The sequence below is a fragment of the Trachurus japonicus genome, chromosome 8 (assembly GCF_045865225.1).
Source record: "Trachurus japonicus isolate A0001 chromosome 8, Traja_1.0".
Classification (NCBI taxonomy): domain Eukaryota; kingdom Metazoa; phylum Chordata; class Actinopteri; order Carangiformes; family Carangidae; genus Trachurus; species Trachurus japonicus.
In genome coordinates this window covers 1,210,442-1,236,467 of record NC_140914.1, presented here as the reverse complement: position 1 = coordinate 1,236,467, position 26,026 = coordinate 1,210,442, and the positions used below count along the sequence as shown (strand labels likewise).

At 44.7% G+C, this 26,026-nt stretch overlaps 1 protein-coding gene across 1 annotated transcript in view; it reads right to left on the bottom strand.

The window, feature by feature from the left end:
- The window catches only part of LOC146982257 (integrin alpha-3-like), a 64,168-nt gene that overhangs the window by 15,183 nt on the left and 22,959 nt on the right, over window positions 1-26,026 (bottom strand). Inside the window, exons 6-21 of the mRNA XM_085783321.1 lie at window positions 25,124-25,216; window positions 24,960-25,019; window positions 23,332-23,485; window positions 22,148-22,341; window positions 21,786-21,874; window positions 19,399-19,532; window positions 18,506-18,583; window positions 18,355-18,422; window positions 15,416-15,552; window positions 13,276-13,458; window positions 9,307-9,404; window positions 8,184-8,361; window positions 7,258-7,341; window positions 3,959-4,038; window positions 3,615-3,692; window positions 2,332-2,434 (exon numbers count right to left, since the gene is read on the bottom strand). Coding sequence (XP_085639447.1) covers window positions 2,332-2,434; window positions 3,615-3,692; window positions 3,959-4,038; window positions 7,258-7,341; window positions 8,184-8,361; window positions 9,307-9,404; window positions 13,276-13,458; window positions 15,416-15,552; window positions 18,355-18,422; window positions 18,506-18,583; window positions 19,399-19,532; window positions 21,786-21,874; window positions 22,148-22,341; window positions 23,332-23,485; window positions 24,960-25,019; window positions 25,124-25,216 — 1,811 coding nt within the window. The remainder of the gene's footprint in view (window positions 1-2,331; window positions 2,435-3,614; window positions 3,693-3,958; window positions 4,039-7,257; window positions 7,342-8,183; window positions 8,362-9,306; window positions 9,405-13,275; window positions 13,459-15,415; window positions 15,553-18,354; window positions 18,423-18,505; window positions 18,584-19,398; window positions 19,533-21,785; window positions 21,875-22,147; window positions 22,342-23,331; window positions 23,486-24,959; window positions 25,020-25,123; window positions 25,217-26,026) is intronic.

The following is a 26,026-nucleotide window of genomic DNA, read 5'->3' as shown; positions in this document are numbered from 1 at the left end:
CTGCCAGTGAAAGCAAGTTTTTGTAATAAGGAAGAAAAACTTGCTCCACTATCAGATTTTTCTACCTAGCTTAGCTCGTTAGCTGTGGCTATTAGCTTAGCTCGTTAGCTGGTATTTCCTCCATATTCTACTAGAATTTCTTTATTAGATTGATTTAATGCTGCCTGTTATTGTTGGGATGCTGCTGCCCAACTCCTGCTGCTCAGGCAAACGGAGCCAAGGCAAATACGTCTGAGGAGTTTACTGCTAAATAACCTAAAGAAATCCTAGCTAACATGCTAATTAGCTTGCTGCTCTTCTTCTCTGGCAAAACACGACCGCATTGCATTGTGGGATAGGCCTACATACGGGAGTAGAAAGTAGTGTACATCGCTTGTTCACTCAGTTTTGCGGTGCATTGTGGGTGTTTTGTCCTCCACTACATAGTGGATGAAATTAAAGCAGAGGTAAGTGATATATTTGTGTTAATATAAGTCTTAAATAGTTGTATCTTCCGACAGCAATCACTTCTATAGAGTGTTTGGTCTGAAACACGGGTCTGTCAGTCACTCTGCTCTGCTCTGAGCCCAGGAGAAAACTTTCCTTGTATCCTACAACCTTTATCCAATGAGGAGAGAGAACGGCATGCAGGGCTGTGTGTGCAGCCAAGGGACGCCGTGAATGTGGTGACGTAGGGACGAGGACTGTTATGGTGCGTTCAAGGAAACTCGTATTTTTCCGACCTGTGAAGTCGTACCAGTTCGATCTGGTACGAGTTCACGGGTCAGAAGTTACGAGTGGCCGTTATAGTGACTTTCACAGGTAAAACAGGTCGGAAAAACACGAGTGGGTTGCCTGAAACGCTACAAAGTCGTAAGTTGTGACTTGAAGCTGTAATTTACGGTTTCAAAAGCCTGCCTGGAACGCAGCATTAGCGAAAACGACCGGACCACTTACTTCTGCTTTAATCACGGAGAATTCGAACAACACTACAAAATGTTGAACACACTATATAGTTAGTGAACTACATCCGTGATAGGAGGAGATTTACTACACAGCTCTGGGGCCTCATTTATCAAAGAGGGTGTAAAACTGCTACTAAATATTTGCGTACCGCGAAAAGATGAAAATGGCGTACACCCTAAATATTTACACCTTTTTCAGATCAATCAAACTGTGCGTACGCACAACTCTCCGCAATAATTCACACAGGACTCAAGAATGGTGCACACGTGAACACACCTCTTACTCCGCCCCCGGAACGCCTATATACAACTATATATGGTCAGCACGTGCATATTTAATTAGCCATGTGCGCTCTGTGGTGCAGCAACTTTTGTGACAACAAAGTGACAACGGAGACAACGGGCGGAGGACGGGGGAAAGAAGCGGAACTTCTCCGCTTCTCCGAAAGCAGATACACGGGCAATAAATCAGTCAGAGAAATGGTCTTGCATTTTAATAAGCTACAATAAAAACAAAAACCTCCCAAATCTCAACAAAAGGGAGCAGAAAGAAGAAGAATCTTATGTAATCTGCCCGTTTATCCCAGAAAATCTTTTTTTTTTTTTTTTTTTACCTAGATGTTGAAACAATGTAGGAAGCAGGACGATAGTGACCATTACTTTGCACGCCTTTCCACTACACAGTTACAGCTCTACTGGACTCGGTTTAGGTCATTTTCCATTACAGCTGAGTCCTTCACAGTTCCTCCTCAGGGCCGCGTTGTCTCACTCTTTATTCTCTCGTCAGCTCCAAACACACGTGCACCTCGTTAACTCAGGTGACAGATTAATAACAGTCTCAGTAGCTGCAGATCAGTGTGCGCTGCTGCCGATGTGTTTTTAAACTTGGCGGGTTTGATCCTTGTCGGACGTCACACAGCCTAATCAAAAAAGCAAAACCCACAATCCGCTCTGTTTATCAATTAACATAAAGCCTAGTGTTATTATAGAGCGGGTTGGATTGCCAGCATCAACGGTCCACCACTACCACAATTACTTCAAAAAATCCTCTGTGCTCTTCTAAATGTAGCCTACTCCGCTCCGCTCCTCTCTCCCTCTCACACTGCAGTTCTCTGACTCAGCAACGGTGTCGCCAATTCCTCCTGTTCCTCAAAAAAGGCGTAAATCACGGTACGCCAGGGTCAAAATGGGTGTAAATGTCCGCACTTTTCCCCGTCAGGTTTTGGTTTGATAGATCCCAAATTTGGCGGAGAAAAGTGCGTACGCACAAAACAAGGGGAAAATGGCGTAAAAAATGGTGTATCCACAATGATAAATGAGGCCCCAGGTCTGTTTCCACTCAGAGGTCAAAGGTCAGAGGTCAAAGGTCAGGCGGAGGCAGACTGACCTGGAAGGTGAAGAGCAGCAGAGCGCCAACGTCCTCCGTCCTCTTCATGGACGACTCGCCGCTCACACGGCCGCTGAAGAAGGCGGGGCCTGGTGGAGCCAGCCTATCAGGACACAGTCAGGGGTCAGAGGTCAGAGGTCAGGGGTCAGAGGTCAGGGGTCAGGGGTCAGAGGTCAGAGCATACAGTAGATATATACACGTAGAAGCCTCCTCTGACGCTGCTGTCCATTAGAACGATGCGGCAACGCGGCGGCCATCTTGGTCAGGGGGAAGCCGTGTCTACTTCCTGCATCAGAGGTCTATCAACCATTAACATCACCACAACTCACTGAATATTCAACCCATGTTCAAGCCGTTTGGTTTATTATAAATGTCAGACACATGTGTGGTGGCCTGGGAAAACCCTTCACATGGTGGGATTTTGACATTTTCATTTTTTTGATATTTCCATAAACTAGAAGTTTTCAGCCATTCAAAACTGTTTGAATAACTGAGATATCCCACTCAGATCAAAAGTTATTTTAATCTATTATGACCAAAAAACTGAACAGTGAGAAAAATGGCTTTAACTTGAACGTTGCCGTTTTAACCCTCTAAAGACGAGTGTTTTACAAAACATTAAACAACTTCTGAACCATTTATGATAGAGATGAGCTGTAACCTGTATCTGAACCGTGTGGTTTTCTGCTTTCTGAGGGTCCTTGAATGTTTCCTCTACGATAACAACGGACCTCCTCTCCCCTAGCGCTGCTACAGCTCAGCTGGAAATGAAACGCTTTACTCACCACAAAAACATAAAAATAAGTACTTTCTGTTTTGTTTTCTTAAGATATTTATTCACCACGATGTAGTAGGGAGTTCAAAGTACCAGAATCACACAAAATATCAAAATCGTGGAAATAAATAGTACTTTTCCACCTATTTTGGCTATTTACCACAATAGAACATCAGCGACTTCCGACGGGTTTTCCCAGGCTGCCACACATATAGTTATGATACAACGACAAAAAATATATACATATGTTTTTTTTAATATAATTTTTTAAATGTTTTATACATACACTTAGATACTCAGACACACACCCACATGCATAAATACACTGAAACATGTTCTACAGGGTCTGACTGGTCTGACTGCTGGTCAGACGTTTATATGTCTATGGTCAGAACCCCTCACCAAGATGGCCGCCGTGTTGACGCGCCTGACGAGGCCGAATGCAGCGTCTACATGTAAATATCTATGAGGTCAGAGGTCAGAGGTCAACTTGTATCCTTGGACTTACAGAGTGAGAGACGACTGCAGAGAGATCTCTATCACCATGGAGACGGACAGCGGAGTCAGATCTGACTGTTCACTGAGACTGGAGAGAAACACAGTCAGCATGTTACTGTGTGTGTGTGTGTGTGGGTGTTACTGTGTGTGTGTGTGTGTGTGTGTTACTGTGTGTGTGTGTGTGTGTGTGTTACTGTGTGTGTGTGTGTGTGTGTGTGTGTGTTACTGTGTGTGTGTGTGTGTGTGTGTGTGTGTGTGTGTGTTACTGTGTGTGTGTGTGTGTGTGTGTGTGTGTTACTGTGTGTGTTACTGTGTGTTACTGTGTGTTACTGTGTGTGTGTGTGTGTGTCCTACGTGGACAGCTGCAGCTCAGACTGGATCGTCCTGGTGTCCAGACTGATGTCTGACGTCTGGAATATGATCAACACCTGGAGCTGGAGACACAGACACACTGGACTAGTAGAGTACTACTGTAGTAGTAGTCACTACTGTAGTAGTACTCTACTACTATTGTACTGTAATACTCTAATATGGTAATACTGGACTACTGTAGTACTGTCGTAGTGTTGTGGTGCAGTTTCAGGTACAGGTACTTGTGTCCCTGTAGTGTAACTACTCAGTAATAAACACAGAAACCACCCAACAGCTACGATGAGAAGTCAGAGGAAACACAGAGAAGAGCTGCAACTAACACTGATCCACTGAGTCAGAAGAAGCTTTTCCACTACACGGTCACGGCTCGGCTCGGTAAAGGTGCTTTTCCACTACACAGTCACGGCTCGGTAAAGGTGCTTTTCCACTACACAGTCACGGCTCGGCTCGGTAAAGGTGCTTTTCCACTACACAGTCACGGCTCGGCTCGGTAAAGCTGCTTTTCCACTACACAGTCACGGCTCGGTAAAGGTGCTTTTCCACTACACAGTCACGGCTCGGCTCAGTAAAGGTGCTTTTCCACTACACAGTCACGGCTCGGTAAAGGTGCTTTTCCACTACACAGTCACGGCTCGGTAAAGGTGCTTTTCCACTACACAGTCACGGCTCGGCTCGGTAAAGGTGCTTTTCCACTACACAGTCACGGCTCGGCTCGGTAAAGGTGCTTTTCCACTACACGGTCACGGCTCGGCTCGGTAAAGGTGCTTTTCCACTACACGGTCACGGCCCGGCTCGGTAAAGGTGCTTTTCCACTACACAGTCACGGCTTGGTAAAGGTGCTTTTCCACTATACGGTCACGGCTCGGCTCGGTAAAGGTGCTTTTCCACTATACGGTCACGGCTCGGTAAAGGTGCTTTTCCACTACACGGTCACGGCTCGGCTCGGTGAAGGTGCTTTTCCACTACACGGTCACGGCTCGGCTCGGTAAAGGTGCTTTTCCACTACACGGTCACGGCTCGGCTCGGTAAAGGTGCTTTTCCACTACACGGTCACGGCTCGGCTCGGTAAAGGTGCTTTTCCACTACACAGTCACGGCTCGGTAAAGGTGCTTTTCCACTACACAGTCACGGCTCGGTAAAGGTGCTTTTCCACTACACAGTCACGGCTCGGCTCGGTAAAGGTGCATTTCCACTACACAGTCACAGCTTGGCTCGGTAAAGGTGCTTTTCCACTACACAGTCACGGCTCGGCTCGGTAAAGGTGCATTTCCACTACACAGTCACGGCTTGGCTCGGTAAAGGTGCTTTTCCACTACACAGTCACGGCTCAGCTCGGTAAAGGTGCATTTCCACTACACAGTCACGGCTCGGCTCGGTAAAGGTGCATTTCCACTACACAGTCACGGCTCGGCTCGGTAAAGGTGCATTTCCACTACACAGTCACGGCTCGGTAAAGGTGCTTTTCCACTACACGGTCACGGCTCGGTAAAGGTGCTTTTCCACTACACAGTCACGGCTCGGCTCGGTAAAGGTGCATTTCCACTACACAGTCACGGCTCGGCTCGGTAAAGGTGCATTTCCACTACACAGTCACAGCTTGGCTCGGTAAAGGTGCTTTTCCACTACACAGTCACGGCTCGGCTCGGTAAAGGTGCATTTCCACTACACAGTCACGGCTCGGCTCGGTGAAGGTGCTTTTCCACTACAGCTGAGTTCTCTAGTACAACCTCAGGGGGGGCGGGGTCGGCACGGGGCCACACAGCAACTTGTAACTCGGGTGAAAGAACAACAACAGTCTGATACAGATCAGCGGTCGCTGTTGCCGCTCTGTTTTTGAAATTTCCGGGTTTGATTCTCATGTCGGACGCAAGGGGGCAGTTGTGGGTCTGAGAAGTGAAGTCACTTCCTCGTTCAACAAACTGCAATCCCCTCAAATTCCTCTGGGGGCTGGTGTCAGAAAGCAGCATTCTCCATAGACCCCCATGTTAAAATCACCCACTTTACATCCTCAATAAACATGATCAAAGCCTGGTGTCAGAACGTTTTCTGGTCTCAACCGATAGTTTCTACCCCCGCACACACTCTGAGGGGTTTAACTCTACCGTTTGACTGTTATTAGTTTAAAACTCTGAGGGGTTTAACTCTACCGTTTGACTGTTATTAGGTTAAAACTCTGAGGGGTTTAACTCTACCGTTTGACCGTTATTAGGTTAAAACTCTGAGGGGGTTTAACTCTACCGTTTGACCGTTATTAGGTTAAAACTCTGAGGGGGTTTAACTCTACCGTTTGACCGTTATTAGGTTAAAACTCTGAGGGGTTTAACTCTACCGTTTGACTGTTATTAGGTTAAAACTCTGGCCAATTAGGGAGCGGAAACGTTGAGTGACAGGTCCGAGCAGCTCTGTGGACAGCTGCTTCGAGGCCAGTGGGCGGGGTCTCGGCCGGTAAATCCAACATGGCGCTGTTCAGGCCGCCATATTTGAGTCACAAAAACGACTCCCCAGAACCAATGGGGGACGTCACGGTGCTACGGCCATGTTTTTTACAGTCTATGGTCGGACGTAGCGCTGCACTCTTCCCGTGACGACGCTCTGTCCAATCAGTGGAAGGCAGTCGGCTGAGTGACGTCACGTTATAGTATCGCTTCGGCTGCTGGGAACCAGGAGGAGGAGGTAGGCTACTAAAATAGTTCCTGGTACCAGGTACTAAAATGGTACCTGTCCCTGCACTCGGTTGCAGCGGCTCCTCCCGATCATGTTGTTTGGCTCTTTTATCTTTTCCAATCAGGGTCCAAAACTAACACTCGCCACTCGCCAATTACGGGTAGATTTTGTCTCTGGCTGGTAAATTTTTAAGACCACTCGGTCAGGTAAGCGCGTCAGGCCGTCATTCACAGCGTCGAGGTGGATAACTGTTGTTACTGTCGTACCCGTTTGTGTTGTTTAGGCTGGCTGGTAAGTGAAAAAGTTAGTTTTGGACCCTGTTTCCTATCCTTGCATACAACATGACAGGGAGAACGGCTTCTCGCTCCCATGTTAAACAAATGGTTTCTCATGAAAGTGACAAATCAAACTGAATTGATTTGGTAGCAGGTACTAGTATATAGTATAGTAGCATAGTAGTATAGTAGTATAGGGCTAGTGGAAAAGCGCCATTAAAGTTTCTGTGTTTTGTCCAGAGGGAAACGGGTCCCAGAGTGGATCAATCTGCCTGTGACTGTCGGTCAGGTCTGAATCCTGTGAGATGTCGGTGGTGTTCATGTGCGGCTGCAGCAACGTACCGTCTGGTTGCTGCTGAACGGGTTCCCCAGCTCACACCGGAGGACCTGGTTCTCTGTCGAACACTGGACTGGTGAGGCTGCAGCCTAAAACACACACACACACACACACAGTAAGGCCCAATCCCAATTCCCAGAATGCATCTCACGGTAGCTGTAAAACGAAAAGCTGTTTTATTTCCCGCTCTAGCGCTGTTATTCTGTAACTTTATTAAGTTTTAATATGTTTCCATGTGAGAAAGTAACTGTTTAGATCCCAAATATACGGCCAGTTGATCCAAACGACGGCTGTTTAGAAGTTTGCTCCGATGTTTTTCAGAGAAGTGAAGCTCTGCAGCGACCGGGACATCACAGAGACAGCAGCCGGTCTGCAGAGCTGCTCGGCCGGCCAACCTCCGTCCTCATCCCGGGGGAGAAAACCATCACTAATTAACTTACCCGCAGGTTTTTAGAGGTTTACCACCGGCTGGTTACATTATTTCTAGGAGATAAATGTTGGTCTCAGTGATGAAATCTAACAGCTGTATCAGTAGCATTAGTTAGTCTGAATGTAAAGTGAAGCTTCCTATGTGTATTGGACAGAAGAGCAGCGCTGCCTCGGGGCTCTGGAGCCTACGGACACAAACCACCACATTTACATCAAGAAATACATGTTTTACTATCAACACATCAGTCTGCAGTAAGGTTTATTTTATTTTATTAAGTTATATGGTACAAGGCGATTGGATTTCTGGCAAAAGCTCGCCGCATCTGCTTACGTAAAAGCCAGTGAGACTACGTGATGATGTATGTGACTGTTGAAGGGGCGTCCCAGTTCGTAGGGGTTGACCTTCTACCCCTTGTAGCTCCGTTTCAAGGGGCAAGGGGGTAGAAAAGAGAAATGGGATTGGGCCTAACACACCTGGTGATGATGTCACAGCCCCCCCCACCCCCCTCACCTTGGTCCGGACTGCAGAGTAGATGAGTGATGATGGGATGCTGACGTTCAGCACGGCGCTGTGGGCGTCCTCCGCCGGTCGCCCTGACGACGGCGTGTTGCTGACGTCGACCTCCAGGAGCAGTCTGGTGATGCTGGAGTTGTAGAGGAGCAGCTGGCTGCCCCCCCGCCTGCACGGACCCCCCCCCCTCTGTTATTATTAATAATACTATAATAATACTATAATAATATACAATATAGTACATAATACATAATAGTAATAAGTGTAGAAGTTTCCAGCAGGTGAAACTACAGCTCTGTTTATATTGTTATGGGTGATGGGTGTATGACAAACATTAAGGTTTTCACACTTCTGCCAGACTTGTCACTTATTGTATTTATCTTGACACAAGCAGTCATGGTGTTGTTGTTTGTTGGTGATTGTTTATTTTGTTGAGAGTATTAAAAAAAAAACAAAAAAAACAAACAGGATATACAGGAAGTAAGATAACCTATGATTCTAGGTGGAGAAGAGGTAGGAATTAATAAGCTAATGCTTCTTCCTTCTCCTTTTCAAACATACAAGGTTTTTATTGACTAGTGCTTCAAGTGTAATATGTTATTCACATGTTTGAAATAAAGTATTCATTCATTCATTCATTCATTCATCCATTCATTCATTCATCCTCCTGGGTCAAGGAAGGAGGAAAGGAAGGAAGGACGAAGGGGAAAAGGAAGGAACGATAGAAGGAGGGAGGGAACAGATTGGGTCAAAAAGGAAGGAAGGAAGAAAGGAAGGGAGGGAGGGAAAAGGGATTGTGGAAAGAAGGAAGGGGATGGACAGAAAGAAAGATGGAGGGAGGAACAAGATTGGGTCAAAAAGGAAGGAAGAAAGGAAGGGAGGAAAGAAGGAAGGGAAAAGGATGGAAAGAAAGATGGAGGGAGGGAACAGATTGGGTCAATTGGATCAAAAGAGGAAGGAAGAAGAAATAAGGACAGAGGGAAGGAAGGAACGAACAAAGGAAGGAAAGGCAAAAGGGATTGTGGAAGGAAGGAAAGAAGGAAGGATGGAGGACAGGAACAGATAGAGTTACTGAGTGGATGAGTGAGGTCACGGCGTGGAGGTTTTCTCTTACGTGGGGAACGGCGTCTGGGTCTCGTCGGTGAAGCGAGCCGCCATCTGCAGGTTGCTGTGGCAACGGTTGTCAGAGCCACAGGCCTTCTGGATGTGGATCTGATGGACCAGGAAGGAAACGTTCAACACTCTGGACCGGTCTATAGAGTCGCTCTTCTACGTGTTACATAGAAGGAAACGTTCAACACTCTGGACCGGTTTATAGAGTCGCTCTTCTACGTGTTAAATAGGAGGAAACGTTCAACACTCTGGACCGGTTTATAGAGTCGCTCTTCTACGTGTTAAATAGAAGGAAACGTTCACACTCTGGACCGGTTTATAGAGTCGCTCTTCTACGTGTTAAATAGGAGGAAACGTTCAACACTCAACCGGTTCATAGAGTCGCTCTTCTACGTGTTAAATAGAAGGAAACGTTCAACACTCTGGACCGGTTCATAGAGTCGCTCTTCTACGTGTTAAATAGAAGGAAACGTTCAACACTCTGGACCGGTTTATAGAGTCGCTCTTCTACGTGTTAAATAGAAGGAAACGTTCAACACTCTGGACCGGTTTATAGAGTCGCTCTTCTACGTGTTAAATAGAAGGAAACGTTCAACACTCAACCGGTTCATAGAGTCGCTCTTCTACGTGTTAAATAGAAGGAAACGTTCAACACTCTGGACCGGTTCATAGAGTCGCTCTTCTACGTGTTAAATAGAAGGAAACGTTCAACACTCTGGACCGGTTTATAGAGTCGCTCTTCTACGTGTTAAATAGAAGGAAACGTTCAACACTCAACCGGTTCATAGAGTCGCTCTTCTACGTGTTAAATAGAAGGAAACGTTCAACACTCTGGACCGGTTCATAGAGTCGCTCTTCTACGTGTTAAATAGAAGGAAACGTTCAACACTCTGGACCGGTTTATAAAGTCGCTCTTCTACGTGTTAAATAGAAGGAAACGTTCAACACTCAACCGGTTCATAGAGTCGCTCTTCTACGTGTTAAATAGAAGGAAACGTTCAACACTCTGGACCGGTTCATAGAGCCGCTCTTCTACGTGTTAAATAGAAGGAAACGTTCAACACTCTGGACCGGTTCATAGAGTCGCTCTTCTACGTGTAAAATAGGAGGAAACGTTCAACACTCTGGACCGGTTCATAGAGTCGCTCTTCTACGTGTTAAATAGAAGGAAACGTTCAACACTCAACCGGTTCATAGAGTCGCTCTTCTACGTGTTAAATAGGAGGAAACGTTCAACACTCTGGACCGGTTTATAGAGTCGCTCTTCTACGTGTTAAATAGAAGGAAACGTTCAACACTCTGGACCGGTTCATAGAGTCGCTCTTCTACGTGTTAAATAGAAGGAAACGTTCACACTCTGGACCGGTTTATAGAGTCGCTCTTCTACGTGTTAAATAGAAGGAAACGTTCAACACTCTGGACCGGTTCATAGAGTCGCTCTTCTACGTGTTAAATAGAAGGAAACGTTCAACACTCTGGACCGGTTTATAGAGTCGCTCTTCTACGTGTTAAATAGAAGGAAACGTTCAACACTCTGGACCGGTTCATAGAGTCGCTCTTCTACGTGTTAAATAGAAGGAAACGTTCAACACTCTGGACCGGTTCATAGAGTCGCTCTTCTACGTGTTAAATAGAAGGAAACGTTCAACACTCTGGACCGGTTCATAGAGTCGCTCTTCTACGTGTTAAATAGAAGGAAACGTTCAACACTCTGGACCGGTTCATAGAGTCGCTCTTCTACGTGTTAAATAGAAGGAAACGTTCAACACTCTGGACCGGTTCATAGAGTCGCTCTTCTACGTGTTAAATAGAAGGAAACGTTCAACACTCTGGATCGGTTCATAGAGTCGCTCTTCTACGTGTTAAATAGAAGGAAACGTTCAACACTCTGGACCGGTTTATAGAGTCGCTCTTCTACGTGTTAAATAGAAGGAAACGTTCAACACTCTGGACCGGTTTATAGAGTCGCTCTTCTACGTGTTACATAGAAGGAAACGTTCAACACTCTGGACCGGTTTATAGAGTCGCTCTTCTACGTGTTAAATAGGAGGAAACGTTCAACACTCTGGACCGGTTTATAGAGTCGCTCTTCTACGTGTTAAATAGAAGGAAACGTTCAACACTCTGGACCGGTTCATAGAGTCGCTCTTCTACGTGTTAAATAGAAGGAAACGTTCAACACTCTGGACCGGTTTATAGAGTCGCTCTTCTACGTGTTAAATAGAAGGAAACGTTCAACACTCTGGACCGGTTCATAGAGTCGCTCTTCTACGTGTTAAATAGAAGGAAACGTTCAACACTCTGGACCGGTTTATAGAGTCGCTCTTCTACGTGTTAAATAGAAGGAAACGTTCAACACTCTGGACCGGTTTATAGAGTCGCTCTTCTACGTGTTAAATAGAAGGAAACGTTCAACACTCTGGACCGGTTTATAGAGTCGCTCTTCTACGTGTTAAATAGAAGGAAACGTTCAACACTCTGGACCGGTTTATAGAGTCGCTCTTCTACATGTTAAATAGAAGGAAACGTTCAACACTCTGGACCGGTTCATAGAGTCGCTCTTCTACGTGTTACATAGAAGGAAACGTTCAACACTCTGGACCGGTTTCACCCCAGAGAACCCACATAGACTATAATAGAATAAATATGATCTAATCTAATCTAAGAAAAGCCAGACTGGATCGGATGTGCAAAGGCAAAAGACCGTAACTTAAATTTTTGGCGAAAATGAGTTATTGTCATTTTTGGAACAATATAAGCATCAGTTTTATCATGTGGACAAATATTATGGGTCAATTTTGTTGTTTTTTGGAAAAAATAAGGTGTTCTCTTTGCCGTAACTTCTAAAAGTCAAGGGAAAACCAAGGCAGAAACCCGTAACATCAGTTAAGGTACTCTGCCTTTGTTTTGCAGCACTAATGGAACGTTCCGATCATGGTTCCGATGATATTCTATTATTAAAATAGAAGTTAAGGTCTTTTGCCTTTGCATGATCCACTATTGTTCTTCGGATAATGCAAAGGCAGAATACAGTAACTTCCGAATAAGGGTCAAAGGTCAAGTTTAAGCTTAATTTTTTTTTGGTGGATAAATAACTTCATTTATTAATAGTAAAATGCCAAATTTTCAGTGTTCTACCTACAACTCATTTGGCAGGACACCAAAATAACTTTAAAGTCATTTTTCTCAGTTTTACACTCTGGTGAGTTAAGGTCTTTTGCCTTTGTAGGGCAAAGGTGGCGTCCGTGTTCGCCACTTTCCCTGCAGGTGTTCTGACCCAGACCTGGTTCTGGTTGTGGTTCTGACCTGGGCTCTGGTTGTGGTTGTGGTTGTGGTTGTGGTTGTGGTTGTGGTTCTGACCTGGGCTCTGGTTGTGGTTGTGGTTGTGGTTGTGGTTGTAGTTGTGGTTGTGGTTGTGGTTCTGACCTGGGCTCTGGTTGTGGTTGTGGTTGTGGTTGTGGTTGTAGTTGTGGTTGTGGTTGTGGTTCTGACCTGGGCTCTGGTTGTAGTTGTGGTTGTGGTTGTGGTTGTGGTTGTGGTTGTGGTTGTGGACCTGGGCTCTGGTTGTGGTTGTGGTTGTGGTTGTGGTTGTAGTTGTGGTTGTGGTTCTGACCTGGGCTCTGGTTGTGGTTGTGGTTGTGGTTGTGGTTGTGGTTGTGGTTCTGACCTGGGCTCTGGTTGTGGTTGTGGTTGTGGTTGTGGTTGTAGTTGTGGTTGTGGTTGTGGTTCTGACCTGGGCTCTGGTTGTAGTTGTGGTTGTGGTTGTGGTTGTGGTTGTGGTTGTGGTTGTGGACCTGGGCTCTGGTTGTGGTTGTGGTTGTGGTTGTGGTTGTAGTTGTGGTTGTGGTTGTGGACCTGGGCTCTGGTTGTGGTTGTGGTTGTGGTTGTAGTTGTGGTTGTGGTTGTGGACCTGGGCTCTGGTTGTGGTTGTGGTTGTGGTTGTAGTTGTGGTTCTGGTTCTGGTTCTGACCTGGGCTCTGGCGGGTTCTGGCGTGCTGCTCAGCACGGGGAGTCGCTGCAGGTCCTGGACGTGGTCTCGTCTCCTCGGCTTCTTGTTGTTGTTGTGCGTCTTGTTGTGCAGCTTGTTTTCGTTGTTGTGCAGAGCGACGCTGAGGGAGAAGACCAGAGGCTGGACCTGGTCCCGGACCGGAGTCTGGAGGACACACGGACCCACAATGCATCAGGGCCACATGATGACTGATCTGTACCCGGAACAAGATCCGTTCCAGACGCTTCTGCGCAATGCTAACTGCTAGCCCAGCAGCAATGCTAACTGCTAGCCTAGCAGCAATGCTAACTGCTAGCCTAGCAGAAATGCTAACTGCTAGCCCAGCAGCAATGCTAACTGCTAGCCCAGCAGCAATGCTAACTGCTAGCCCAGCAGCAATGCTAACTGCTAGCCTAGCAGTAGAGCAGCTAAGAGTCGCTGTAGCTGTTAAAACGTCACTTTATTAAAGCAGAGGTAAGTGATATATTTGTGTTAATCTAAGGGCGCTTTCACACCTAATAGTCCGGACCAAGGTCCGGACTTAATTTTTTTTTTTTGTTACATTGTTTCCATATAGTCCAGCAAAGTTCGCTTTCACACTGCTATTATGACAGCGGACTAAAGGATCTACCGACGTCATGACGGATGAGCGTGCGTCTGACGTTAAAGCATAGAAAGTGCTCTGAAAAAAATAAAATAAAAATATGTGTAAAAAAAGAAAAAAAGAAAAAATATAGCCTACTGCTGGAAAGCTGTGGTTTGTAATCGCGGTGCAGAAGAGTGAGTTTAGAGCTGATGAAAGGAGAGAAAAAAAGAGGGTTGTGCCGCGGCGAAATGCTCTCATTGATCAGAGCAGCAGCGATCAGCGATCAGCTGTTTTGTGTAGTGGAGGGGAACACACACACACGTGATCCTCCTGTCAGATGCGGCTGCATCTCTCCAGGTCACTTGTGTGTGAGTGTGAGAGAAATAAAAGCTCTGACTTGCTGGGGCAGACGTTGTTTGGTGTCACCCGCTGATCCGTCTTTTTCAGACTTTTTTCGGCGGAAAAAATATATATTCGGGTCATTATATAAAAAAATAGGCTTGCATGTATCGTTTGGGGATTTATATTAAACACTCTACTGTTTAATTCCGTGTAAACGTTTACAAGTCTAGCCTACACTGACACACCCATCCCTCTGACCAAATCTGGATATAATATGATCTCCTCCTCTCCCCAAGTGTTGCCGCGGCTCCTCTTTCCTTTTTTTCTGTTTATTTACTTTTTTCGGCACGAGCGCATCTGACGTTATTTCCTGTATTTGGTCTGATAGTTCGAACCTTCCAAAAAAATGCTTTCACACTACGAAGCAGCGGACCTTGGTCCAGGATAGTCCGGACCGAGACCACCTCCTGAGGCTGGACCAAAGACTCGGTCTTTAGTCCGGACCGTGGTCCGGGGGAGCTTTCACACCTGTCAATTTGATCCGAACTATCTGGAAAGTCCGAAAGTCCGGACCAAAGGAGGTAGGTGTGAAAGCCCCCTTAGTCTTAAATAGTTGTATCTTCCGACAGCAATCACTTCTATAGAGTGTTTGGTCTGAAACACGAGTCTGTCAGTCACTCTGCTCTGCTCTGAGCCCAGGAGAAAACTTTCCTTGTATCCTACAACCTTTATCCAATGAGGAGAGAGAACGGCATAAAGGGGCAGTCCTCTCTGTGTGTGCAGCCAAGGGATGCGCCTGAATGTGGTGACGTAGGGACGAGGACCAATGACGAGGGCGGGGGCTGCTAACTAACAAAGTTAGCCAAAACGACCGGAGCTTACTTCTGCTTTAATTTTAAATATTTTTTTAATGTGAGAAAGTCACAGTTTAGAGTCCTGATCTGTGGTCAGTTTATCCAACTGACGTCTGTTTGGAAGTTTGCTCCGAGGTTCTGGGAGAAGTTGACTCGGCGCAGAAATCACCACATTTACATCAATAAATAAACGTCTCTGTTTTCATGCATATCCGCGGTGTAGCCGTAAACAAGGGGGGAAGTGAAGCGTCAGGAACGGATCGTGGTCCGGGTACCGATCGGACACTGACAATGACATCACAGCTCTGACGTCGTTGCCGTAGCGACCCCAGCCACTCACCAGCAGCCCCGCCCTGAGGGACGCACACCGCCGGCCCGGCATCGACAGGAAGCCGGAGAAGACGCTCTGCCCGTTGGCGTGGAAACGGAGGCGGGGCTTGACGCTGGTGTTGTCAGCGGTGACGGTGAAGTGGACGGCTGTGGCGGGAAAACACACACACACACACACACACACACACACACACACACACACACACACACATAGAGATCAGATGAGAAGGGACGACACACTGCAAAAACTCTACATCTTTCCAAGAATATTTGTCTTATTTCTTGTCAAAATGTCTCATTTCTAGTCAAAACTAATCTCTTTCCACTTAAAACAAGACTCATCACCTAAAAATGAACTTGTTTTTAGATCATTTTCACTTGTTTCAAACTAATTTTCACTTGAAATAAGTAGAAAAATCTGCCAGTGAAAGGAAGTTTTTTGTGTTTGTAATAAGAAAGAAAAACTTGCTCCACTATCAGATTTTTCTACTTATTTCAAGTGAAAATCTGCTTGAAAGAAGTAAAAAGTGTCTAAAAACAAGCTACTTTTTAATGTGATGAGTCTGATTTTAAGTAGAATGAGATTTGTTTTGACTAGAAATAAGACAAATATTCTTGGTAAGATATTTTAGTTTTTGCAGTGTATAATGGCGGCGGATAGAGTTCACTTTTGAATGGTCCAAAACACAGACTACACTGCAAAAACTCAAAATCTTTTCCAAGAATATTTGTCTTATTTCTTGTTAAAATGTCTCATTTCTAGTCAAAACTAATCTCTTTCCACTTAAAACAAGACTCATCACCTAAAAATTAACTTGTTTTTAGATCATTTTCACTTGTTTCAGACTAATTTTCACTTGAAATAAGTAGAAAGAAAGCAAAACTTGCTCCACTATCAGATTTTTCTACTTATTTCAAGTGAAAATATGCTTGAAAGAAGTAAAAAGTGTCTAAAAACAAGCTGCTTTTAATGTGATGAGTCTTATTTTAAGTAGAATGAGATTAGTTTTGACTAGAAATAAGACAAATATTCTTGGTGTCATCTGGTCTCATAGCAACAGTGTGACCTTGTCTCTGATTGGACACATTAACAGGGCAGAAGGAGGACACACAGATCTGTGTCCGTGTGTGTGTCCGTGTGTGTGTGTGTGTGTCAGATAATAATATCAGTTCTGTAATGTGATTTATCATCAGAGAAACACAGAGGACACGAGGACACACAAGGACACGGTGTGATGTCGTCTGTGTGTGTCTGTGTTGTGTGTCACTGTGTTGATTAACAGCAGGTCTAATTGACAGCGTTGCCCTATAAATCACACACACACACACACACACACACACACACACACACACACACACACACACACACAGGAAGCTGAAGACAGTTAACGGCTCGTCACCTCGCTGCAAACAGGAGACAGTTACCGTGGCAACTACAGGTCATTCTGGAGGGCTGGTTGGTTCAGGCTCCGCCCCCCTGACCACCAGCTGGTCACATCATCACCAACCTATTATTATTTATTTATTTATTTATTTAAAAGGGACAGTACACATTAATGAACATCGGTACGCAGGGCCGGCCCTAGGATGTTGGTGGCCCCCTAAACAAGGTTTTTGTTTGTGGCCCTGCACTCTAAGCACAAACACCAAATCACTGGTTAAAACTGAATACAGACGTGTTTATCCCTCTGAGGTTTGAGGCCATTTTCTCCACTTTTACATATTTTCTTAAATGTATCTTTTTAAGATACTTGCAGACGTAACAATACTCAAGTGTTTTATGTCTAAATATTAGAACCTCCGCTGTAAGCACACTGAGGCCAGTTTGTCCTAGAACACTGTAGAAAGAAATAATTTAGGTCAAATGCTGGAAATCTGAGGTCTGCTTTTTGAAAAATGTCCAATCCCTTGTGAAAACACTCCTTCAGTCATGAGAATGAACTGTTTTGGTGCTTGAAATAGGATATGAATACAGTAATAGATACGTGTAGAAAACAAGTCTAAAATGACATTTTGTAAGATTGTTTTTTGAGCACAAATGTTGTCATTCTGCCGTTCTATTTTCACCAAATGTCTCAAATGTGAGATAAAAGAAGCTGAGTATTGACTTCACATTACATATAAAGCTCATAGCTGCACGTGCAGACCTCAGGATGTTTAAATGACTTGATGAACCCCGGTACCTTTCTGATCATGTGGCCCCCCACCTAACGGCTGTGGCCCTAAACAACCACATAGAGGGTTTATGCCAGCGGCCGGGCCTGTCGGTACGGGTGTAGCTACAGATGTAAATGTGTCGGAGTCGCAGCTAATTTACATCCACAGTCAGACAGACAGAGAATACACAGAGAGTTATACACTGGTTCACATCACATACACATTCATACGTATCCACAAGTTTCCGAGCGTCATCTATGGCCGATTTGGTGGAATTGTACGTTTACGTTTCCATGGTTTTCAGTCGTTGTCATAGTTACGGTAAACGCATGGATCTATTAACGCTGGCTTTTAACACGGATGTCAGTCTGTGTGATATCCACTGTTAAAAGCTGCTGTGATGATCCATGTGTTTTACACATTTTCATTGGGGGAAAAAAAAAATCCATGCATTTACCGCGACTACTGAAACCATGGAAACGTAAACATAACATTGCACCGGAAGAGCAAAAACTGGCAAAACAGGCTACGTTTCTGACGTTCGGAAAAAGGTGGATAGCTACAGAAAGTGCATGTCAGCATGAGGTCTATAAAGTGCCGGTTTTTAAAGTGCCAGTTTAAATAGCTACCTTTATAGTTTCTTTCTTTCTTTCTTTCTTTCTTTCTTTCTTTCTTTCTTTCTTTCTTTCTTTCTTTCTTTCTTTTCATTTATTTCAACCAAGGCAATTTCACAATTTGACAGTATCATCACAATAGTTTATAGTTTATAGACTCATCCTGTTGTTTACTCACTGACGTTGTCTCTGTCGCTCCTCTCTCCGGTGCTGAAGACGTAGGAGAAACACACCTGCACCTGGATACTGACACACACACACACACACGCTGGTCAGCCGTCAGCCTGTTGGAGCCGCTGGTCTCAGATCAGCGTGGTCTCTCGACTCACCAGGAGCTGCAGTCGAGGGGGTCGACCAGGTCTGGAGACACTCTGAGGGTCTGGTTCAGGTGGACGACTGGACGAGTCCTGAGGGAGGGAGCAGTCAATCAATCAATCAATCAATCAATCAATCAATCAATCAATCAATCAATCAATCAATCAATCAATCAATCAATCAATCAATCAATCAATCAATCAATCAATCAATCAATCAATCAATCAACCAACCAACCAACCAATCAATCAATACATAACATCTAACTACAGTGGTATAAAAACATCTGGGCGTCCTGGTCAGAATGTCTGTTACAGTAATGTAACGGTTAACGATGTTAAAGATGTGTTATAGATAGATAGATAGATAGATAGATAGATAGATAGATAGATAGATAGATAGATAGATAGATAGATAGATAGATAGATAGATAGATAGATAGATAGATAGATAGATATAGATACTTTATTTATCCTGAAGGAAATTCAGTTTCTCAGCTGCACAATAAACCACCAATCATTCAACAGCAAGACATAAAATAGTAGGGGAGGTGCGTGGCGCAGTGGTTAAGGCGAGACGAGGACGCTGAAGACCACCGACTGATAGAATGTCTGCAGCATTCTTCTGCAGACATTGAAGGATGCCAGCCTTCTCAGGAAATACAGTCTGCTCTGCACCTTCTTGTAGACGTGGTCAGTGTTCACTGACCAGTCAAGCTTGGGGTCAAGCTGCAAGTTCTGATGTTAAACAGGAAGTTTCTCTTTCCAATATGTTAAACATCAGATCTCAGTTTATTTATTTTGTTTTCAACAGTTTTAAAATAAAGAAGTGTGTGTGTGTGTGTGTGGTGTGTGTGTGTGTGTGTGTGTGTGTGTGTGTGTGTGTGTGTGTGTGTGTGTGTGTGTACCTGAGCAGAGCGACTCGGTGGTCCAGAGAACCCACCAGCAGGTCTGGGTAGCGGTTCCCGTCCACGTCCAGACCTCCAGACAGAGAGAAGCCGAAGGTGGAGAAGCCGGGAGAGACGGAGCGGCCGCGGATCACCTGCACACAGAGGAAGAGGGGGGGGGGGGGTTAGAGGGGGGAAACCGACATTCCGACTTCCCACCAGTCCGACATAGGCCTCTAATTGTCTAAATGGAAACACCTAATTTTCTATCAAACGTCCCATCATTCCGACACTTCTTGCCTCCTATGGTCAGAATGACGCTAACCCTTATTTCTCTTTTTAAACATCCTGCCTTTCCGTCAATTCCTTTAATAGTGTATTGTTTTTCCCTCAAAAGATTTTGCACTGGTTGGGTTTAGGCAATGAAGAAAGGAGTTGGGTAAGTTTAGTAAACAGAGCAGGTAGAGGCTAGACAGGCAGACTAGTTCCTGTCTGCGCTCTGTTGTGGAATTACACACAACCATGTGGGAATTCCTCTATCAGCATGAAGGGAGGAGCCTGTTGACGCACATTTCCTTATATGGAAAGCCTTGTCGGAACGGTGGGACGTTCACGTGTCGGAATAGTGGTATGTCTAAATGATGGGATGTCTAAATGGTGGGATGTCTAAATGGTGGGATGTCTAAATGGTGGGATGTCGGAATAGTGGGATGTCTGAATGGTGGGATGTCGGAGTGGTGGGATGTTGGAATAGTGGGATGTCTAAATGGTGGGATGTCGGAGTGGTGGGATGTCTAAATGGTGGGATGTCTAAATGGTGGGATGTCTAAATGGTGGGATGTCTAAATGGTGGGATGTCTAAATGGTGGGATGTCTAAATGGTGGGATGTCTGAATGGTGGGATGTTGGAATAGTGGGATGTCTAAATGGTGGGATGTCGGAGTGGTGGGATGTCTAAATGGTGGGATGTCTAAATGGTGGGATGTCTGAATGGTGGGATGTTGGAATAGTGGGATGTCTAAATGGTGGGATGTTGGAATAGTGGGATGTCTAAATGGTGGGATGTCTAAATGGTGGGATGTCTAAATGGTGGGATGTCTGAATGGTGGGATGTTGGAATAGTGGGATGTCTAAATGGTGGGATGTTGGAATAGTGGGGTGTCAGAGTGGTGGGATGTCTAAATGGTGGGATGTCTAAATGGTGGGATGTCTAAATGGTGGGATGTCTGAATGGTGGGATGTTGGAATAGTGGGATGTCTAAATGGTGGGATGTCTAAATGGTGGGATGTCTAAATGGTGGGATGTCAGAGTGGTGGGATGTCTAAATGGTGGGATGTCAGAGTGGTGGGATGTCTAAATGGTGGGATGTCAGAGTGGTGGGATGTCTAAATGGTGGGATGTCTAAATGGTGGGATGTCTGAATGGTGGGATGTCTAAATGGTGGGATGTCTGAATGGTGGGATGTTGGAATAGTGGGATGTCTAAATGGTGGGATGTCGGAGTGGTGGGATGTCTAAATGGTGGGATGTCGGAGTGGTGGGATGTCTAAATGGTGGGATGTCAGAGTGGTGGGATGTCTAAATGGTGGGATGTCTAAATGGTGGGATGTCTAAATGGTGGGATGTCTGAATGGTGGGATGTTGGAATAGTGGGATGTCTAAATGGTGGGATGTTGGAATAGTGGGATGTCTAAATGGTGGGATGTCTAAATGGTGGGATGTCTAAATGGTGGGATGTCTGAATGGTGGGATGTTGGAATAGTGGGATGTCTAAATGGTGGGATGTTGGAATAGTGGGGTGTCAGAGTGGTGGGATGTCTAAATGGTGGGATGTCTGAATGGTGGGATGTTGGAATAGTGGGATGTCTAAATGGTGGGATGTCTAAATGGTGGGATGTCTGAGTGGTGGGATGTTGGAATAGTGGGATGTCTAAATGGTGGGATGTCAGAGTGGTGGGATGTCTAAATGGTGGGATGTCAGAGTGGTGGGATGTCTAAATGGTGGGATGTCAGAGTGGTGGGATGTCTAAATGGTGGGATGTCTAAATGGTGGGATGTCTAAATGGTGGGATGTCTAAATGGTGGGATGTTGGAGTGGTGGGATGTCTAAATGGTGGGATGTCTGAATGGTGGGATGTTGGAATAGTGGGATGTCTAAATGGTGGGATGTCAGAGTGGTGGGATGTCTAAATGGTGGGATGTCTAAATGGTGGGATGTCAGAGTGGTGGGATGTCTAAATGGTGGGATGTCTAAATGGTGGGATGTCAGAGTGGTGGGATGTCTAAATGGTGGGATGTCTAAATGGTGGGATGTCTAAATGGTGGGATGTTGGAGTGGTGGGATGTCGGAATGACGGCATGTAACCGGGATGAGGTGTGTGTGTGTGTGTGTGTGTGTGTGTGTGTACCTGGCTGGGTTCCTGAGAGACCCCCTCCCTGCTCCCGGTCCAGATCATCACACTTCCTGTTTCATGGAACGGAGCTCCGACTGCAAAGTCTGAGCAACAACACACCACCACTGACTGATTATTGATTATTGATTATTGATTAGGGCTGATATCAATAATAATAATAAAGTAACGTCTGTCCACGTGGTCATCGGTGTGTAGAAGGCATCCAGTCAGACAGTCACGTGGTAATATTCAGTTTTTTGGGGAATCGGTTTTTATCAGAGATCAGACATGAAGCTGCTGGACGACATCGACACATTTCCAATATCAGACTTCCCTATTATTGATTATTGGTTATTGGTTATTGGTTGTGTCCTCACCCTGGAAGCCGTCCTGGTCCAGGTCTCCGGCGGCCGCCAGCGCCATGCCGAAGCCGGACTGGAGCGGCCCCTTCAGGACCAGACTGGGCCGGGACTCGAACCGGCCCCCCGCGTTCAGGTACACGTACACCGCCCCGCCCACTTCCTGCTGCCGCTGGAAGTAGAACGGAGCGCCGACCAGCAGGTCGCTCCAGCTGCACCACAGGGGTCAGGATGGATTATTGATTATCGATTGGTTGTTATGGTTGTTGTTGTACAAAGGGACAGTACAATAATACAGTCATTTATAAAATATAGCTTGAAAATAATAAAATAATAATACTAGTAGTAAGAAGAATAAATAAATAAAAATAAGTCAGAGATGGGAACAACAAGGATGAAAAATACGATAAGATACATAAAATAAAATAATAATCATTTTCAAAAAAGAAAAAAAAAAAAAGACATTAATAAAGGGTTAGTCAGAGGTTTCGGGGAAATACTTTTCGTTATTGTCCAGTAATGTATTGCTTTTTTTCTTGTTGATCAAATAGAGAGATTTAAACAGAGACTTTAGTTCAATTGTTGTTGTTGTTGCTATCATGATTATTATGAAGTGATGACATCATGGCGACATCATGGTGACCATGTGCAGCGGTGACACGCTACAGTTACTCTGTTACAGTTACTGAAGTAACTTTATGGATAAGCTGTACTTGTCAGAGTTACATACGTTTTACTTGTACTTGAGTATATTAGTGAAGGAGAAGCAGTACTTTTACTTTTACTCCATTACACTGAGCTACATTCCTCTCCTCCTACAGAGACTCTGTCACATGACTCTGTTCGACCAATCAGACGGAGCCACCAGTGATGTCATAGATCGACGGCTCATAGACGTCTGTAGCAGGTAAGTTACTTTGGCTGAAGTAGTTTTACTTTATGTAACTTGGTAAATATTTAATTTATTGTCTTAGTTGTTAAATGTTGTAACATCTAAGTTTGTTCATTGATGTTTTATATTTTGTGTATTTGATCACATTCATGCTCTGATCATTAAACGAGTCAATCAGAGGTAACTCAGAAGTTACTCAGTACTCGAGTAGTTTCTGACTCCTACTCAAGTAAATATTTGGATGGAAACTCTTTACCTTTACTTGAGTAACATTACTCTAAAGTAACTATACTCTGACCATGTGACCTACCCGTCGTTGTTGAGGTCAGTGGTTGCCACGGCGTTGCCATAGTAGGATCCCGTCTGCTCCCCGCGCAGCGTCTGTTGAACCGTCAGCCGGTTGTTGTGTTTGAGCGCCAGCAGCACCGAGCCGCGCGCGTCCGCCTTGCTGTCCTTCGGAGCACCTGTCGACCAATCAGCAAGCAGCAATAACAGTCCAGTCATTTTAAAGGGACAATGAGGAGTTTCTCCAGCGGCAGAACGAAAAATTCCGCGACAATAAAAAAGTCTGATATTAATGTGGATGAATCTCCGTTACCACTTGTTAATGGTCCATTTTAGATAAATCTATGGTTCTGTCTCTATGGTTATTTTGTTATTATTAGTGGTGGTGGAAATGCTGGGCGAGCCGACCAGCGTTTCTTTACTTTCGGTTTCGTGGCGAGTCATGAGAATAACGCCGCCGTATGAATCTCCGTTTATGGTGGGAACTACGACGGTATGTGATCGTCTTCCAACCTCTGACTTTAATTCTTGATGAATGAAAACATGAGTCTGTCTTGCACCGGTCAAAGAATTTCACGGTGCGGAGGCTCATAAATGTAGCGTGGAAACACTTCACTTTAACAAAACTCCTGGTTGTCCCTTTAAGCCAAAAAAGGGGTCAACGTTGAACAAACTGCAACAGAATCAAACTCAACTGGTTTTGTTTCCTCAACATGTCCTGAATGAGGGAGAAAAAGCCCAGAAGAATCCCATTAGGGGAAAGTTTAGAAAAAGACCCAAATATAGCCCATAATACGCCTATTCATTATTGTTCTCACGTGAATAGGGTCAAATTTTTAACCTTTAGATATCTCCATGAAAATTACTGAGTTTATTACTGACATTAAGACAAACAAAAAATGTATTACAAGTTTTTTGAAATTCTTTGTTAACATGAGCAAATGTTTATAAATTTGCATAAATTCCACCGTTTTGACGGCACATGTACGTATATATAAAGGTGCTGTGGTACCAGCATAAAAACTGGAATGAGTCGACTCCATCGGTCAACCGACAAGAAACCCCTTTAAATTTCAAGATGACTGCAATTTTTCAAGAATCCGTCGCTGCAGGAAGCACTCGTTTTATATGGTAGCCTAGCAACCTAGCTCATTAAAGCTACAGTTGGTAAGCTGACGAAAGTGAAAGTAAACACAGGTCCCTTTATGAACCTCTGGAGTCAACTCATTCCAGTTTTCATGCTGGTACCACCACAGCCCCTTTATATATACATGTGCCGTCAAAACGGTGGAATTTATGCAAATTTATAAACATTTGCTCATGTTAACAAAGAATTTCAAAAAACTTGTAATACATTTTTTGTTTGTCTTAATGTCAGTAATCAACTCAGTAATTTTCATGGAGATATCTAAAGGTTAAAAATTTGACCCTATTGACGTGAGAAACATAATGAATAGGCGTATTATGGGCTATATTTGGGTCTTTTTCTAAACTTTCCCCTAATGGGATTCTTCTGGGATTCTTTCCCCTCACTCAGGACATGTTGAGGAAACAAAACCAGTTGAGTTTGATTCTGTTGCAGTTTGTTCAACCTTTTTTCATAAAACGACTGGACTAACAGTATAATCAATACAACCATCAGCTGTCCGTCACCTGTTACTATGGTTTCATGGACTTCAGAGAGGAGACGACGAGCCTGAGTGACGGAGTAACCTGGAAACACACACACACACAGACACACACAGATTAATTTCCATTGGCTGTGGCTGATGAGCGGATCTCTGTGGTTTCCATGGAGATTTAAAGGGCCAGTTCACCGATGTAAATGTTGCGGCGCTCCGTGTTGCTGAAGGAAAAGCTCTGAGTGTGGAGGGGGTCGTCAGGGTCCAACCAGGACACGTGGACGTTTCCTACAGCACACACACACACACACACACACACACACACACAGTGGCCCTCATTTATCAAACTTGCGCAGGATCTGGTGTAGATTCTGGTGTAAATATCAGCGAGCACCAAGTGTCACGTGTGATTTACTAAAAGTGTGTACTACGCTGCTGATTTCGGCGTAGAACCGGCGTGGTGGTGATAAATCCGGCGGCTGAAAACGATCGTAATTTAAATGTCACGCCCCGATATATTCCTGCTTTAGAGGCGTCGCCCTGCCCCTTTTACCACATGGAGACACGGAAGACGGCCAAGAAGAGACTTTACTGACATTACCGCGCTGAACAGGGAGAGGGCAGCAACATTGAAGTGAAGTTAATTTAAATACCTTTTTAAGACTTTTTCAAGACCATGTCAATATTTTTCAACACCTCACCACCACTTCAAGCTGTAAACATTTACATCAGTGACACTTTAAACTTAACAGTTTTAGTTTGTGATAAAGACTCTAGACCACTATGATACAACAGAATTCAAAATAGGCTGGGATAATAAATCAAAGGCAAAGTTTATCAAAAAATAAAAAATAAATCCATTGCTCCACTCGCTCGGCTTGGACGACAATGGTATCCGAGTACCATTTCACTATTCGGACAAATTTTAGACTTTATAAAGTCGTGAAAAGACTTTTTAATACTTTTTAAGGGTCTTGATTTTCCCAAAATTGATTTATCACCTTTTAATACTTTTCAAGACCCCGCGGATACCCTGCAGACATCTACAGTATCATAGGTAAATACTGTAGAGCAGTTACAAAGCGGAGCGAGGCGGTA